The sequence below is a fragment of the Spermophilus citellus genome (assembly GCF_964194105.1).
Source record: "Spermophilus citellus genome assembly, chromosome: 6".
Classification (NCBI taxonomy): domain Eukaryota; kingdom Metazoa; phylum Chordata; class Mammalia; order Rodentia; family Sciuridae; genus Spermophilus; species Spermophilus citellus.
This window is the reverse complement of record NC_138187.1, coordinates 81,348,349-81,366,950: the sequence shown is the minus strand read 5'-3', so window position 1 is coordinate 81,366,950 and position 18,602 is coordinate 81,348,349. Positions and strand designations below refer to the sequence as shown.

The window sequence follows — 18,602 nt, the reverse complement described above, 5'->3', positions numbered from 1 at the left end:
GTCATTACCACGATCGTAATAATAATTCCTTTTTTTTTCTGTAATTGCATTTAACCTAAAAATCATTGACTAGTTTTAAGTGTGGTTGTTTTGAGTTTCATAGACATACCACAGCATTCTAGATGTATATTAAATGTATTATATTACTTTATAGTTTACCAAGATATAAGAATGAATACATTGTCGCCTAGTATATAGAAAATAATATGGTGTAGTAATGGAGAGAGGCTCAGATCTTGCCCTGCCCTTTACTTACACTCCCTGATGCTAGACCCCTCTTCTATAGAATGGGGACTGTGACACCCACCCTTTTGAATTGTTGTGAGGTTTAACTGAAATGCCATATAGAAAGTGCTTTGTTCACTAAGACCTGATATTTATTGAATTGGCTTTCCTCTTTTATTTTTCATTTAAAAAAGGGGGTGAGCACAGGAGTGAATTAAACTCAAAGCCAGGCTGCTCAGTGTTGAGGAACCTATAGGGAAGGCAGATATAAAGTCCCTCGCCTCAAGGTGCAGCAGGAGTGATGCATGTATGATGAACAGGAAGTAACTAATGCAAGCAGGAAGTAACGCATACTGCATAATTGGTGCTAAATGGGAAGGAAGCAGGTTGGCGGAGGAATCAATTTTGACTGACAGTAGGGGTGGGCGAAGTTCAGGTGATGGTTTGTAATGAAGTAGACCTTAATTTGGCTGTCTGAGTTTGATTATGTTTTTGACAGAGATGTGGCAGAGAGACATTCTGGGTGGAGGGGGGAACACCAGCAGGGTATAAACATGATAAGATGCAGGGTGTACCCTGAATTTAGCCAGCAAATTGGCATGAGTGGAATCAACTATGGCCACTCCGAGGGTGGCCTGTGGACCTGCAGCATCCCAATTGCCTATTGAGTTGCAGACTCTTGGGCCCCACCCCAAACTTACATAGTCACAGTCTACTCAGGTGACATGCACGTTAGGAAGCTCAGGAAGAGAGGGAATATAGTGTCCAGTAACATGGAAAGGCAGACTGTGATCAGAACCAAGAGAGAAGCTGTGGAATGTGTGGTCAGGTGGAGGCTTTGGAACCAGTTGACAAGGGCAGGTGGGGTGGGGGTGGGGGTGTTCCTTAATCTCATCTCTGGCTCCAGTAACATCCCATTCTAGCTGTGGGACCTTGGGCAAAGTTACTTAATATTTAAGGTGATAATAGTACCTGCTACCTCGTAAGATTTTTTAAAGAAACAGGCTATGTTTTAGAATATCCCCCATTCCTTCCTATACACAGCCTCCCCCTTGTCAACATCCTGCACTACAGTGGTATGCTCCTTATAAACAGTGAGCCTACATTGACAGGTCATTAATCTAGAGACCATAGTTTACATTAGGGTTTATTTTTGATGTTGTAGGTTCTATGGGTATGGACAATTGTATGACGTGTATCCACTATATTGTATCATAGAACATTGTTTTAATATCCTAAAAATCCTCTGGGACCTACTTATTCCCTCATTCCTCTCCCCGCCAGCTCCTGGTAACCACTGATTTTATTTTTACTGTCTCCATAGTTTTGCCTTTTCCAGAATGTCACATATTTGGATTCATACAGTATGTAGCCTTTTCAGATTGGCTTCTTTTACTTTGTATTATGCATTTATATTTCCTTTGTTTATTTTCATGGCTCAATAGCTTATTTCTTATTAGTGCTGAATAATAGTCCATGGTCGGGATGTGTCACAGTTTATTTTTTCATCCACATACTGAAGGATATCTTGCTTCTACATTTTAGCAATTTATGAATAGAGCTGCTCCAAACATCTATGAGCATTTTTTTTAATGCAGATAAGTTTTCAACTCATTTGGATAAATACCAAGGACTGTAATTGCTGGATCACACTTCATAGGCTTGTTTTAGGATTCAGGATAATGATGTGCCTGGTACTTAGTAAGTGCTCAGCTCTTGATTCTAACAGTCAGGCTTGGCCCTAACATTGATGTGCCAAGGCAAACTTATCTGCCCTGGGCATATCAATGTTACCCCAAATGTTAAGTAACTTTGTCCAGTGTTCTGGGCTTATTTTTCTGCCCAGATCCCCTGACCTAGAAACTAACTGAAGATGTAGGATTCATCCCCACAGGTTTCAAGAATGAAGGGAGCCATGTATCTGCTGGGAAGAGTGGGACATAAGCTGGAGACCAGGGCTCATGGGTGGGGACTAGACCCACCAAACCCAGGATGCGATTTAGAATCAATGAGCCTATTGACAGGTTTTTATCATCCAAAGCCCACCACTCCTCAAGGGTTTGGGGCAACTAGGTTCTTCTCCTCTATACCTGGATTCCAAGACTATGCCCAGTGAGCCAAGGCAGGAGGGAACTCCATTATCTGGGGAACCTGGCCTGTTAGGATGTCTTCCCTGGGTGATTTAGGATGGCCAATTGGAAAATATTGTTCCCTCTGTCTGGCTTACCTCAGGTAGGTGGTTCTTTTCTCCCCCACCACCCCATCAGCCACAAACTTGGCTCTTCAAGAAGGGGAGAGGCCCATTTCAACACACGTGTCCCTCTGTCCAGCTCCCATTAGCTCAATCTGTTACAGAATTTCAATGTAAAAAGACGCCTTTATGTTTTGGAATTTGTGATATGGAGGGTCCCTCTGATCTGGTTTTGGTGGTGATTGCCCATCGCTATGACAAAATTGGACTTTCATTTTGCTGGCATGGTCATCTTTAGATATAGTTTAAGCTGAGAAATGACAAGTAGAGCTGAACTTTTTTGGACCCAGACTAAAGTTGGGTGGGAATGAGGATAGATCTAGTCTGGTGCCAAAAAGTGGTGTGTGTCCTAGATGTTTCCCAGCACAGGCTCTGCCTCTAGTTCCCTCCTTTGACCCTTCCTGGTCACCATTCCATTCCCTAGCATTCTTAAAAACAAGTTCCTGAGAGCTGGTTTAAGATTTCATTGCTGTTGAACAACAATGTTCATCTGGTTATTTTTGAAAGTTAGAATTCTTCCCTGGGTTATCAAGGGGGGAAATTGGGCACAGAAAGTGGTCTTTCAAGAAAGAGTCACCACTGGCACATGGCCATCTACATTTGAAAACATAGACTTGACTGAAGTCTTTGGGGTCATTCTGATGTGTCAAGAGGTTCGGCTTGTTTGTCTTGCTCTGTGATTTAAAAACATAATTTAAATCAAAACAAGAAGTCCATACCAAGGTTCAAAACAGAAGGATATCCTGCTTCAAGTTTTCAAAAAAAAAGTGCATGTGAAGCAAAGTCTCCAAATCTGTTTTTAAACTGAGTTTCCTTTTTCCTGGGGTCTTTTATAACAAAATCGGAGTAAAGCCCATTCTGCTCCCCTCCTCCACTTTTTTTTTTTTTCCTCTTTCATGGTGACCCTTCATTCTTCCTATCAGCCTATATCCTCTTCATATCATTGTGATCCCTTCTTGATCCAACATCCCTTTATTTCTCATAAAGAAAAGAGCCTTTCTTTGTTGGGTGGGGATTACTCTCAGCTAACCAGTACCCTCTTGGAGACCGGGTGGAGCAGAATACCAATCACAATACACTAATAAATCATTGTCACTAAGCAGAAAGCCATTTTGTCGTTGCAGAAATTCACATCGCTTTTGCAAAAAGTTAGGCACACCAAAGTCAGGGAATGCAAATTGGATACGTACTTTCCAATGAACTTAATTGTACGCACTAACATAGGTATAGTTTTTCTGGTTAAAAATGCTAGCCTGTCTTTAAAACTGCATTCTTTATGAATCAGCCAATGTAATTACTGAGATTAAAATATCAATAATTCATTCTTTCATATTTTAATGTTTAAAATTCACAGAGTTTTTTGCATTTAAGTTTCAAAAAACATTGAGGAGATTGGGAACGAAGGTAATGAAATAATGAGAATAATGATATATAAGTAAATGGAAATCACTCAGGTATAACAGAGGAAGATCTGTATTATTCATCTTCCCATCTTCCAAGAGGCTCAAGTCAGCTTTGTTTCTGTTCCTCAATTTTTTGGGGAGTGGGTACCCGGGATTGAACTTAGGGTCACTTGACCACTAAGCCACATCCCCAGCCCTATTTTGTATTTTATTTAGAGACAGGGTCTCACTGAGTTGCTTAGCACCTCACTTTTGCTGACCAGCTTTGAACTCACAATCCTCCTGCCCCAGCCTTCTGAGCTGCTGGGATTACAGGCATGTACCATCATGCCCGGCCATCCTCAATTCTTTAAAGATATTATCTCCTATGTGGTTTTTTTTTTTTTTAATTTTGAGGTTTTTTTTCCCTCTGTCTCCCTTGGAGCAATAAGCTTCCTTCAGAGGTCTGGGTAAGAACTTAAAACAAGAAAAATCAAGGGCTGCTTGCAAACACTTCACATTTAAAGTGGGTAGGGGCAGAAGAATTAAAAATGTACTGAACATGTATGCTCAGGTGCTTCAGGAAGGCTCAGCACACACTGAATGAGAGACAAAGTGCCAGCCCCTGGGGAGACAGTTCCGATGGAAATAGGCAGCGGTGCTGGAACTTTTCCTTCCTCTGGCAATTGCTACATTCACAGAAATTTTCAGTCATGGTTTGTTAACATCCAGATATGCATAGAGTGTTATTGGGACACAGACGCAGATGAAGTCCAGGGGATTCCAGGAAAACTTCCTAGAAGAGAAGATGCCAAAACTAAGTCTTAAAGAAAAAGTAAGAATTGCCCATGTGGAAAAAGATGGCAGGATATGGTATGAGCAAGAACATGGAGGCAGAAGACTGTGTTGGGTGCTGGCACTCCTGGGGCCTCCCGTAGCCCATGGTGGTCCCAAGGAATGGGTAACTCCATAATTATCAGAATCTGTGCATATTTATGACAAATTAGAGTTTTATCTTAGTCAAGGGTTTTTTGTAGCATAAATCTATTTTAAATTCTCTTAAGTGATAGATTTTTAGGGAAGAATTTTATGATCCCCCCAATTGAAAATGTAGCCAGAACTGGAAAATATCAGGAACTAGGCCACCCATGCTCATTTCTAATCTAATATCTTCCACTGCCATCTTTTCTTTTTTATTCTGCAGTGCTGGAAACTGAACCCCAGGCCTTGCACATGTTCTGTAAGGGCTAGACCACTGAGCGACACCCCCAGTCTCCCTTTTTAATGCAGTGCAGGGGGATCAGGTCCAGGGCTTTGTGCATGCTCAGCACACACTCTAACACTGAGATACAGCCTCAGCCCACCTACCATCATCTTGTAGAGCAGTTTCCAGTCAACTCCATGTTCTACTGACTACCTGTGGCTCTGTAGAATGACCAACATGAATCTGATGCATGCTGCTAAGTACAAAAATGGGTCACAGCCTGATCTCTGGGTGGCTTCTGTCTATTGATGAAAACAGCCAAGTGAAATGATGGCAGTTATACCCACCAAATGGCCCACTTGAAAAGCATCAGACATTGCAGTGTGGGAACTAGGCAGTCACTGAGAAGCCTCAAGGAAACACAGAGATGGGCTTTTCCCAACAAGGAATAGCCATGATACAGAGTGGCACTGGAAATACATCAGTTCTTCTTAACCACGGGCCTTCTATGTTGCCATCAGACACAAGCACGTGGCTTATATGTATTCGAAATGTGCTGTGTGAATGAACAAAGAGCAAGTCACAAAGCCAAGGTTAAGAAACAAAGCAGATGTGCCTATTTCTAAGACCAAAGGTAGATGGCAAGAAGTCAAGACATACTTTGTGTACTGTTCACAAAATACAAGAGTGCCAGGCCTTTCCTGAGTGCTTAATGCATATTAATTCATTTAATCCTCCCAATAATCCTCTGAGGTAGAGACTATGAATATATTCTTTTCTACATAGAAACTAAAGCCCTGAGAGGTTAAATCACTTCCTGAAGGGCTGGGGATGTGGCGCATGCGTGCGGCCCGGGTTCGATCCTCAGCACCACATACCAACAAAGATGTTGTGTCCGCCGAGAACTAAGAAAAAATAAATAAATATTAAAATTCTCTCTCTCTCTCTCTCTCTCTCTCTCTCTGTCCCCCTCTCTCTCACTCTCTCTTTAAAAAAAAAAATCACTTCCTGAAGGTCATATACCTAATAAAAGGAGTTGTGGTGCCAGGAACCCAAACATTCAGGTCCCAGGGAATGTAGACACCAGCTCGCTCTTCTCTTTATCTCCATATTGTCCTTTTTCATGATTCACTCTGCAGAGATAGTAAGAATTAGTTTCAAAACAAAAGTGATGTCCGAGAAAAAAGATTTAAATGAACAGAAAATAGAAAAGAAGGTAAGTCACTTTTAGGGTAGAGAGGAGAAACTTTAGCATGATAGTTTTCAAACTTATTTAGTTAGTTATTTTGATAGCAGAACATTCCTGCCCAGTGTCTTCCTCTGAATCCAATAAACACAACAGAGACAAGTGGAGCTGCTAAAGCAAGGACCCAGTACAAATATGGTAGCCCCTCTGTACATTGCCCTTTGGTCTGTACATTGTCACCCCAGGCAGCTTAAAAGACTAAGGGACCCAGCCAAGAGTCATGTCCTACACTAACCACTACTTGGACAGCTGGGGAAACTGAAACCAATTCACCTGTCCTGATTATCTTGCTTGGTATCCAATGTTCTGAGTTTTTTTTGTTGTTGTTTTTGTTTTGTTTTGTTTTTTAAATCAATTTGAGCCTTTGCAATATTTTAATTAGAAGCTCTCCAGTTTGATCATTAAAGCTTCTTCTTTTTGGGGAGTAGGTAACTGGGGATTGAACTCAGAGCTCTTAACCACTGAGCCACATCCCCAGCCCTTTTTATATTTTATTTTGAGACAGAGTCTCACTGAGTTGCTAAGTGCCTCACTAAGTTGCTGAGGCTGGATTTGAACTTACGGTCCTGCCTCAGCCTCCCGAGCCACTGGGATTACAGGTGTGCCCACTGTACCCATCCCAATAAAGCTTCTACAGTGAAATGTTTGGGTTTCTATGTTGCACCTCTGTCCATTTGATAGAGAGTACCAGTGACTTCACTAGGCACAGGAGGAAGGTTTAGGATGAATAGCGGGGAGTAAGGGGCAGGAGAAGCAAAGTTAAGGTGTCTCTGGAGGTGGAGAATACTGAAAATGCTTTTTTGAGCATATCGATTTTGAAGCAAGTAGCTCTGACTCCAGAAAAAAGTAGAATGGTTCTTTTGTTTGTTTATTTTGTTTGGTTTTTCCCTTCTTGGAAAGGAAAAGGACATGATATTCACAATAGTTATTCTTCCTCAGTTTTTTTTTTTTTCCTAAGCATTATCTAAACTATCCAAATTCTCTATATGAGGAACTGTCTTACCTGCTGGGCTGTTTGGGCATGTTCTATGCAGTATCTAAAGATCAGGTCTCCAAAACTAGTAATTTCCAAAATATTTCTTCCAAGAAATATATTTAGTCTACACTAAATGGCAGGAATTTTCTTGAGTGTGTAAATAAACCCATGTACCCTCAAGGACCAGAATTTTCTCTCAAGATGTTGATTTCTCCTAGCCATTGCAGTCGTTGTGCCTTATTTCACTATTACAGCCAGGCCCACTCCATCTCCAGGCTACTCTCAGAGATACACTCACTTGGTGCTCCTTTTTTCTAGAAATATTGGGGTGGGAGAAGATAAGGTTACAACTGAATAATGTAAGCCAGGCAAATCTGGGGTGGATTGGGTTCCTTCACTGACTATCAGCACCTTTGGAAGGCTTCCTAAACCCTTGTTGTCTCAATTTCCTCCTTTGTAAACTGGAGATGAACAGAACCTTAGTGAAAAAGTAAATCCACTTGTTAAAAACTCTTCCAGAGCAAGAAAAAAGACAAAAACCTCCCAATCCATTCTGTGAGGCTCTAAAACTTGGCTCTAAAAATCCACAAAGAGAGCAAAAGAAAATTGCAGTCCAATCTTACTTATGAAAATAGATGAATAGGCACACGCCTGTAATCCCAGCGGCTCAGGAGGCTGAGATAGGAAGATCGTGAGTTCAAAGCCAGCCTCCGCAAAAAGCGAGGCACTAAACAACTCAGTGTAGACCCTGTCTCTAAATAAAATACAAAAAAAAAAAAAAAAAAAACAATAGGGCTGGGGAAGTGGTTTAATGATGGAGTACCCCTGAGTTCAATACCCAGTACTGCCCCCGAAAAAAAAAATAGATGAATAATCCCAGATAAAATATTATCAAATCAAAACCAATGATATTGGGCTGGGCATGTGGCTCAGTGGTAGAGTGCTTGCCTAGCATGCGCAAGGCCCCAGTTCAATCCCCAGGATCATTTAAAAAAAAAAAAAGTTTAAACAAACATCAATCCTAGGAATGTAGGATAGTTTTGAACCATTACAAAGAGATCATGGTTAGACACAGTGGATTGTGGATTGGATACATACAACTGACTTCATTCCCTTCTGAAACCCCTGCAAAACTAAGTAAAAAAAAAAAAAAAAAAAAAAAAGGTCAAAAAAGGAGAGGGAGAAAACCTCCTTATTCATGGACAAGATGTCAACATTACTTAAAAGGTGAAACTGATGAATGAAGAGCACTGACTCAGCAGAATAGAGCAAATGATCCTCTAAATGTCTTTGGAGAGAATGTCAATGACCAGTAGAGGAGTGGCTCCCCAGAATTCCTGAAAGGCTCAGAGGTGGAGTCACCAGGTTCTTAGATGCGGGCCTAATGGAATGAGAGCAATGAAGTTTGTTGAAAGCTGTGAATGGAGAGGCTGGACCTCTAAGTCTCCTTTCACATCCCAGCAGGAGACAACAGGCTTATTTTTATGGAGTCATTGAACCAAGGGAGCTCCAGACTCTGGTGTACCTGTGGAGGACTAAGGAGTTACCTGTTTCCCTGGGTGGGAAGGGAGAATAGAAAGAAGTTAGTCATATTTACTGACTATATTAGCTTTCAATTATGATCATGAATACCTGAGACAGTCAACTTATAAAGACAAGAGGTTTATTTTGCCTCACAGTTTTAGAGGTTTCAGTTCACGATCATTTGGCCCTATTGCTTTGGGGCCTGTAGCAAGGCAGCACATCATGGTGGGAGCATGTGGCAGAGCAAGCCTGCTCATCTTATGAACAGGAAGAGAAAGAAAGAAAGAAAGAGGAAGGAATAGGGTCCCACTGGCTCCTTAAAAGGCATGCCTCACTGATGACCCAAAGACCTCTCACTAGGCCCCACCTCTTAAAGGTTCCACCACCTCCTAATAATACCACACTGGGGACCAAACCTTTAACACACAGGGACACTTAAGACCTAAACTATAAAACTGAGTGTCTGGTGTGCTCAGCACAGACATGTGTCCTGCTCAGTTCTAAGGGTTCCATATGGGTTAATTCATTTTGTCTTCAAAACAACCCACCAGGCAGGAAGAAAAAAAACTAAAGTAACCAAGACGGTTTTTTAGAACAACAAAATAATGAGATTTACCCTACCACATATTAAGACATATTAGAAAACTATGATAATTTTAAAAATATAGTCTGAATGTTGGAATAGACAGGTTAGATTATTATTTTCTATTTATGATAAAATAAAAAGTTACATTAATTCATTGGACAGATTAATTAATGTTAGAATCGGCATGTTTGATCGGAAGAATATAGAAACTCACCCTTACATAGAGTATGATATGATAAAAATGACATTTCAAACCAGTAGGGAAAATAGTAAGCAATTCAGTAAATGATATTGAGATAATTGACTATATACACCCTCGGAAGATATAAGTTTCAAATGGGTTAATAACAACAAATCTAATACTTAAAACATATTTAGAAAGAGACTACGGAAGGCCTTTGTAAATAAGACTTTCTTGACGACAGACTAAGTGTATAACTTTAAACACATTATTTAGCTTTCCGATATCTAGTTTTTGTTTTAACAAACTAAAAATGAAAAATAAAACCAGTTGATTGGCGATACATAGTCAATAGAATGGAGATGAAAACAGTAGAATTATTGTGAAATTTACTCTGATCTGGCAAAGTAAGTCTCATTGGTTACATTAAACTTTGTGGTTTAGTACTTGTATCCAGTTCTGTATACCCCAGTCCCCTGGAGGTATTGAAATTTTATTTTTTCCTGCTGCTAGTAACAACATAGTTGGGTTTAATATGCAGATATTCCTCCCACGCATGTTAAGTCCTGTATCTCAGCTTCTCTAGAATTAATAAAGCAATGTGTTTGACAAGTTCTTAACCACTGTTTGACTGCTTGCTTGTGGATATAAGATCATATGCACCTGTTCAAAAACAGCCAAGGATCAGTGAATCTTGTATATTCTGTGCCTTTTCTCCCTTTCAGATCAGTTCCCATAAGAAGATTATTGGTTTTAATCTAATTTAGTGGGCCCCCTCCAGGATGCGCTACTAGGTGATGTAGGATAAGCCTCTGTCTTTACCTTTATGCATTCGCTCCAGTCCTCTGCAGTAAAGGAGAAATGCTTTACCGTGCAGAAGTAAAAAACAAAAAAACTTTAAGGTCTTCCCCCCCCCCCCCCCCGTTTTGATCAGAAAGGTAAAAAGATAAAAGTTGTTTCATTGCCAAAACTGTCATATTAGTGATTTGGCTACATCTTCTCTTCCCAGATGACAAATAACCTGACAAAGTAACTGTACCTCTAGATTCTATGATTCTCAGTTGCAAGGGACAGAATCTAATTTGAACCAATCCAGGAAAATTCCTAAGGGAAGTGGCTGGAAAGGAAGAGTTTTTGAGTATAGCCTGGGGCATAGCTGGTTGGCCTGCATAGGCGGCCCTAACAGAACCGTGTGGAATGGACCCCTCCAGAAAGAGGGAAGGCCTCCTTACCAGGACTAGGGAAGATAGGACTGAACTGGCAAAAGGAACAACTGTTTACACCAATAAACAAAGACGTTTCCTGGATCAGCGCGATGCACATATGGTGCCTATATTGTCTTTGCCCAGAGGCAATTGTTGAGATGGAGGAATTGCAACATCACCACATTCTTGCTTGGTCATGAAGCAGACTGCCTGAGTCTATCTGCTTCAGTTCCTCTCACGTGTGTCTATAACGAGGAAGAAGACAAGTTACCACTTCTGTTTCCTGTTTTGTCCCTGTTCTATTGTGATCCTCACTATATAATAATCCATTTTTGTTTGTTTTAAGAGGGTTTATTAGGGAAGGATAATGTACTATACATAAACATTGTGAAAGCAAATAATCATAAATCCTAAGAGGATTTGAATTAAAAAGTCTTCTAAGTATGGTTCTGGGTTTTATGTTCCCGGAACTGCAGAAATTTCCTGAGGCTTAGTCATTTATGTCAGAAGGTCTAAGTGCAATACTTCTCGGCTCCACAGCCTATTAGAATTGCCCTTGACATCAAATCAGGGGCTGGATCTCCAAGGGCAAGGAGTAGAGGAGGCCTCAGTCTCTCAGGGAACCAGAATCTGATTGGTTTCTAGGGCTTATTAACCAATGCTTTACCACTCCGAGGGCTTCCCCAGCCCCTTCCACCTCAGTAAAGTCCAAGAGTCTGTTTTCTCCAATTCTGTCTGCCTCAGGACAGGTTCCAACACCTTTCATTACGTTTTACTTCAAAATTAGGTTTATTTTTCCCCTCTGTGCTCTCCATCCCCCTCCACGCTCAGTCTCTGGCTGCCAGTCATTAGAGGCTTTGTCTCAAGCACAGTGCAGGAGAGTGGCTCTTGGTAACCATAGGCAACCATGAGTCTGTGTTAGCTATTTGTGCTGTATTTGTAAGAAGCAATCTAGTCACTGAGTACATGGGAAATATGCTTTAAAGGGTTTTTTTTTTTTTTTTTTGGCAATAATATATTATCATCATCTTTTTTTTTTTTTTCTGTAGAATGATCAATCCATGGGCGAGATGCAGATAATTGGAGGCGAGGATCTTTCAATGCTGGCTGGAAAGGTTTGTTAATGTAACTCTGCTTAGTACACATTGATGTCTGGGGATATCAGTGACCTTCATTTCAGGTTAGCACTTGCAATACATTTCAGATACTCTCCCGGGTTTCCTAATTCATGCAAATAAATGTGTGAATCCTTTTAATGACTTCTTCCTTCTAAAACATGCTTTTTAGAAGGTTTCCAGGACACAAGGCAGACCTAATCCTTCTCCAAGCTTCCAATTCCAATCTTATTTCAGACAACAAAAAATCCTGGCCCTCCTTCTCTGTTCTTGCCTGTCCTTTCAGGCACCTTCTTTCTGAAAAGGAAGGTTTCTCAACATTTGTCTGATTTTTATCTCTACTCTACACCTCAACACCTAGGCACTACATAGTAAGACATTTAAACAAGTTTGTTGAAATGTGCAAAATTGGGGCTGGGGATGTGGCTCAAGCGGTAGCGCGCTCGCTTGGCATGCGTGCGGCCCGGGTTCGATCCTCAGCACCACATACCAACAAAGATGTTGTGTCCGCCGAGAACTAAAAAATAAATATTAAAATTCTCTCTCTCTCTCTCTCTCTCTCTCTCTCTCTCTCTCTCTCTCTCTCTCTCTCTCTCTCTCCCTCACTCTCTCTTTAAAAAAAAAAAAAAAAAAAAAAAGAAATGTGCAAAATTGAGGGAGGAAAGCAAAAAGAACTTGAGAACACAAATTTTAGGTCTTTGCCTTTTTTTCCTCCTAATAATATGAAGTAATCTATTAGATTATGGGGGGAAAAAATTTCCAATTTTAATTTGGAGTTCCAAAGCTGCTAATACCTAATTATGAAGTGAAAAGACTATTTGGATTCTGACATAAATACTTAAATTGGAAAGAAGAGTTGTTTCATAAAGCAGATGATCTTTGTGAAATGTGATTTGAAATGCAAATTTACTGTGAATGAAAGCCACTACCAAAGCAGAATTTGTTTTTGTTCACCTGTACTGACCTATCTTGTATTCATTATCCCTGAACACATTTAGCTTTCTAAGTCAAAGGGATCAGTCTATTACACAAGCTTAATCTCTCATACTTGTGGTTGTTATTGTTACACAATCTCCAGATGGGAAACAAAGAGTAGCAACCACATTTAATAAAAATATGTATCATAATGGGAATGCTACAGAACCACAAAGACTCTGACTGCAAAACAGCCTGCTTCCCCTTACTCAGGAGACAACATTGGCAGTTCCAATAATTAAACTGTCATCTAATAGTAAATTTTGTTCCTTAGCAATTGGAGTTAACTTGATAATGTTAATGTATTGCCAGACCATCATTTGATGTTACTACATCAGTGCATAAAATGATATCCTAGAAAGCTAAAATACTCCGAACAATTTCCAGAAATTCATAACCTTATACAATCTTGGAGTGTGGTCTTTAAATGGTAAGTCACATTAGTACTTTGTTGTGTGATATTACCTTACAGGTTTATTACACAAGGGAAATATCTTGCCTTGTGCTTTTGCTATGAGGTCTGTCCCCAATAAATGCTAAAAAAAAAAAAAAATATTGCACACAGAATTGTGCCCCCTCCTCCCTTTTTTAAGTGATTTTCCTCCTGAGCACTGGATATTCCCTTTAAGAAATGGGGTTGGAGAATGGATGGAGAAAAGGGTAGCTTCTTCCTAGGGATGGAGTGAGCAGAAGGGGTGACAGCTCTGTGCTTTGTCATTTCCTCCTGTGAATACTGCAAAAACCCCTGTGGGAAAGCAGAGATTGTGAATGTTCAGGGAGAAGAGTTGGAAAACCAGGCACATACAAGCAGGAATCTACTTTAATTTTCTGCTGACATGACAAATTCTTTCTTCCAGGTTCCTGGGTACCATTTAGCTTTACCTTTACACTCTCTGTGTATGGATAGGTGCACATCTATATATGTTTAAATATGTGCCAAATAGAACTCCTTGGGCTTAGAATGCACCAGGTAAATATTTCTAAGATGAATCAACACTGATTAGCCAGGTTCTCAACTGTCCCAGCAACTGGAGTTTAGTGACTGTGCAGTTCCCGGTGTCCAGCTCCCATCAGAGGGGAATGCTAGATGAGCCATGCAGGCCACACCATATGCTTTCAAATATATCAAATCTGTCTACTCATCTCCCTGGCTGTCACCCAAGTCTTGACCCATGCTACTCAAAGTTCAGGTTAGGGATCAGCAAATTTTTTTCTGTAAAGGACAAGATAGTAAATATTTTCACCATTTTCTCTTAAAATTGCTCAGCTCTGCTGTTATAGTATAAAGTGGCCATCTAGACACTATGGAAACAAATGGTTGTGTCTATGTTCCAATAAAACTTTAATTACACAAATAGGCAGCAAGGCCAAATCAGGCTATAGTTTGCTGACCTTTGGTCTGAGAACCAGCAGGTTAGAGCCATGTCAGAACTTATTAGAAATGCAGAATCTCAGATCCCACTCCAGATCTGCTGAATTAAAGTTTTCATTTGAACCAGATCCCCAGATGATTCCTGTCTACATCAAGGCTTGAGAGGCACTGATCTTCCAGGGTGAGGCCGTCTCTCTCCTTCTCAGATGCTCTACTGCCTAACTAGGGTCCCTGAACTTCTACCTTCACTTAACTTTCACTACCCCCCAGACTATTCTCCCAGAAGCATCCAAAAGGATCTTTTCAAAATGCAAATTGATTCCATCACTTGCCAACTGAAAACCATTCAATGGCCTCTTAATTAGGGTTGTCAGACTCAGTGAAAACAAAACAAAAGATGCCTAGTTAAATCTGAAGTTTAAATAATGAACAAAGGTTTAGTAAAAGATACCCCATGCATATTTAGCTTAAGTATGTCCCATGCAATATCTGGTACATACTTATACTAAAAAATTTTGTTGTTATTGTTTACCTAAAATTCAGAGGTAGCTGGGTATTCTCTGTTTTTACTCGGCAACCCTACTCCCAGTGCTTCTGCAAATATGATCCAAATTCCTTACCGTAGCCTGTGTGATCTGGCCCTGACTCTCCACAGCACATCTTTGTGCATCACTGAACCCCTCCTCGCAGCACTGACTAAACTCCTTCCTGCCAAGACGTTGGACAATCTGTGGCTTCTTCTCTCTGGTCTCTGTTTTCTTCCTGCCCTTCAGATCTCAGCCTAAATATCTCCTTCAATACTGGAGGCCTTCCCTAATTTGTTGTTTAAAATAAGTCCAGAATCTCCCCCTCTATACTCTTCCCAGCCCTGGTTAATCTCTCTAGGTGGACACTGTTTTCATACAACCATTTCTGTTGTAGGGGAGATCCCCGGAACCAAAGTGACCACAGGGATCCACAGTGACCTTTTCTTGTGATCCCACAGGAAAGACTTCAATTGAGTCACTCAGAGTAAAATAGGAAAGAGGTTTTTTTTTAGTAAGAATGAGGATAAGGATGTTCAGTAGAGGCACTGAGCGGACCATCTTCATAGAGAATAGTATAGCTCTCACAGAATCTGGGCTTTCTACAGGATTTGGGTTCCTTTGTTCTTGCCTTAACCATATGAAGGCTTATTACCCTTGGTATAGCCCTTAGCAAATTTTCTTTGTGAGGATCACGATGACCTGGTCAGAAACAGTTGTGACATGGTTTTGAAACAGTAATTCCATTAAGGGCTTATAATTAACTATGGCTAAAAGAGGTTTGACATACCAATTCTCAGTTTTCCTGATGCTTGTCATGTGACTTATCGACTCTCTTTGATGTACGTTTGATGTCCTCCCTATAAATTATCTGTCTTCATTATCCTCTCCTCCCACCCACTTATGACTTTCTACCTTATATGTCCACAATCTGTAGTATTTGCTTGGGGCTTTTATTTTCCTATCTCCCCACTGGAAAGTCACCGTGAAGTGGGCAGGCACTTGGTCTATCGTAGTCACCATCCTCTCTCCAGCATCTCAGCATCTCGCAGGGCCAAGTCCAGAACAGTTTGGAATAAATATTTGGTGAATAATGAATGAATGATCCTCTCACACAAAAACTGAAAAAGAAGTTTTCAATTAATTTCAGGAAAAAGAATGTGGCAGGAGCAAATTATAAATTTTAGCCAAATTGGCAAGTTTACATTTGGTAAGTGATGGAATCCAGTTTGTATTTTAAAAAGATCTCTGTGGCTGCTTCCTGGAGAATGGTTTGGAGGGTAGTGAAAGTTAAGCCAAGGTAGAGGTCAGGCCTTTTGCTTGAACAGATAAAGGCATTCATGTGACCCGCCCGTTCAATCATTATTCAGTTAGCTCCTGAAAAGTTGTCCATTTAGAGTTGGAGAAAAATTTTAAAAAGAACTTGAGGAGGCCTTCTAGAGTAGAAGAATAGAATCTTCCTACCATGAAGAATCCGTACTTGCTAGAAAAAAAATATTTAAAGGAAAAGGTGCTCAACAGTTATTAGGTCTTTGTTTTAATGGCTGTAAAGGAAAGTCTGAAACTTCCATAAATATCTGCACAGAATGGAAGGGTTGTTATAGGCCATCACCTCCTCTCCCCCTTCTCATGTGGTCCTCAAACGATTTTTTAGTCAACAAACTTACATTGAAGTTACATTTATGATTGTTATTACACTGCCAGCAACTTTTACACATCTTCTCTCATTTAATTTTCAGCACCCAGAGAAAAGCTCCAATATTCTTTCCTTGTTTTTAAAGAAATCCAGAGAAGGAAGAATTCCTTGGGATTTCAATAGTCTTAGAGGAGAGTGTATTTTTTACTTGGGACCAGAAGGACTGGAAAGAACGCAGAAGTGGGAGGAAAAGTGGAGTGGAATGGGGAAAGATGGAGAGCTAGATAGGAGGGGACTGGCGTGACTGCAGGAAATTAGAAACAAGGAAATGATAAGAAAATGATTGAAAATGTATGTTGGGCTTGGTGTGTAGAATACATTGAGTTGAGTTTGCTTAGAAAAGCAAAGAGACGTCACAAAGCACTTGAGCTGAGGTGACATCTTAGAGCTGTGTTTGAGAAGCCAGCGACAGAAGGGAAGAATGAAGGTCGAGAAGGGAGAGGAAGCTGTCCCCTGGTGGTGCTGGTGCTGGTGGCCTGAGCAGGTCCATTAGATGAGGACTGGGGTGAAAGAGGAGGAGGAAGAGCACCGAAAACAAAATGAGATAGAAAGGATTTTTTTACATGAAATTTGTTCCTGAAAGAACTTTGTAGAATGTGGGGAAACAACTCACCTGCATCATTTTGCCATGCTCGCAGTTAGCTGAATCACCAGCCCCATAACTCTACTATGTCATTTCTGGAACTCTCTAAAGATATAGGAGTTAAAATATTTAGATAAAGGAGTCTCTAGACAGCCCCCCGAGTACTTTTCTCTCTCTCTCTCCCTCTTATTTTCTTCTTTTCTCCTTTTGCTTTCAAGAGAAGCTGGCTGAGTCATGGTTCTAAATAGGTCATTCCTGTTGAATAGAAGGAGCCTTAACAATTCAGTTAAATGGCCTCTTCAGCTCACAATGTTAAAAGCATTTCACTTGGTGTATTTTGAGCTGTGTGCACCACTGTGCTCTCTGGCTGATTTTTTTTTCAAAGTTGATTTCATCCTGGCACTTCATAAAATGTGTGTATCCATTAAAGCAAGATTTTATTCATGTTCAAGAGAAATCTCTGAAAGGGTGGAATAAAACCAAACGCATGGAAACAGACCCCCGTCTGGCAACGAGGATACATAGATGTGCAGGTTGAGTGCAAGATTTCAGGAGACATGCTCCCCCCACACACACACACACACACACCACCCCCAAAGAAGTTTCTCATCAAATGCCAGAATGAAGCATCGAAACTTGCCAAAATCTCCCCCTTGGCTGCCTGAACTGTTTAAATCATTCCTTTTTATTGGATCTGACTAGGCTGAGAACAATAATGGAAATGCCCACTGACTGATGGTTCTGGCGATTTTGTGAATTATCACATAAAATGAAATGCTGGACTACATTCCTATCTCCGTGGGGTTTATAGTCACTCTCGTACTCATGCTCAGCATCGCCTGTACAGCTCACCTTCAAGACTCCATGGCCTTCTGAATAGAATGACCACATCTGCAAAATTGCATTGCTGTAGATTAGACAGTATGGTTTGCTAATCATTTTGTTTTAAAAGATTAAAATTAGGAATAACCTGTTTAAGAAAATCATTTAGATTTTTCTAATTCTCTCCTCTTGCTTTCTTCTTCTCTAGGGAACTCAATGTGACTAGCCTTGATCAGACTCATGTAATAGCAAAGAAAGAACACACTCTAGAGAGTCCCCACAGGATTTTTGCCTACAGCCCCCAGGCTGAAGATTTTACTGGCTTTCTGGGAGGAAATGAGCTAGGTGTGATGAGATGACTAAGACAGTAACTGGCAAACATCTCAGATTCAGTGATCAGAGTTATCAGATTGGAAGTGTTTCTAAAGCACAGTGTGTTCAGAAAAAAATTCCCGAGGTTGCCCACTCAAAAAATGGGTATTTTAGAAAACTGCTTAGTCCAAAATTAAAAGCTGTAGACATTAATTATAGCTTGATTAAGGCAGAATTTGAGATCATTAAGGAAATATGGAGGCAATCTGACAAAAGTAGAATGAACTAGACAAAGTAAAAGAAATGTGGACAAAATTGTTAATTGATTTCACAGACAGTTTTTGAGCAACTACCATATGCCAGTCTCCATGTATTGGTCCCTAGGCTCTTGGATCTCTTCTTGGTACATTAAAATGTAAAGAC

General features: G+C 40.4%; 1 protein-coding gene across 3 annotated transcripts in view; it reads left to right on the top strand.

Moving 5' to 3' along the window:
- The window catches only part of PRTFDC1 (phosphoribosyl transferase domain containing 1), an 83,639-nt gene that overhangs the window by 54,046 nt on the left and 10,991 nt on the right, over nucleotides 1-18,602 (top strand). For all 3 annotated transcript variants that reach the window (XM_081299345.1, XM_081299346.1, XM_081299344.1), the window contains one exon: nucleotides 11,830-11,895. In XM_081299345.1, coding sequence (XP_081155471.1) covers nucleotides 11,830-11,895 — 66 coding nt within the window. The remainder of the gene's footprint in view (nucleotides 1-11,829; nucleotides 11,896-18,602) is intronic.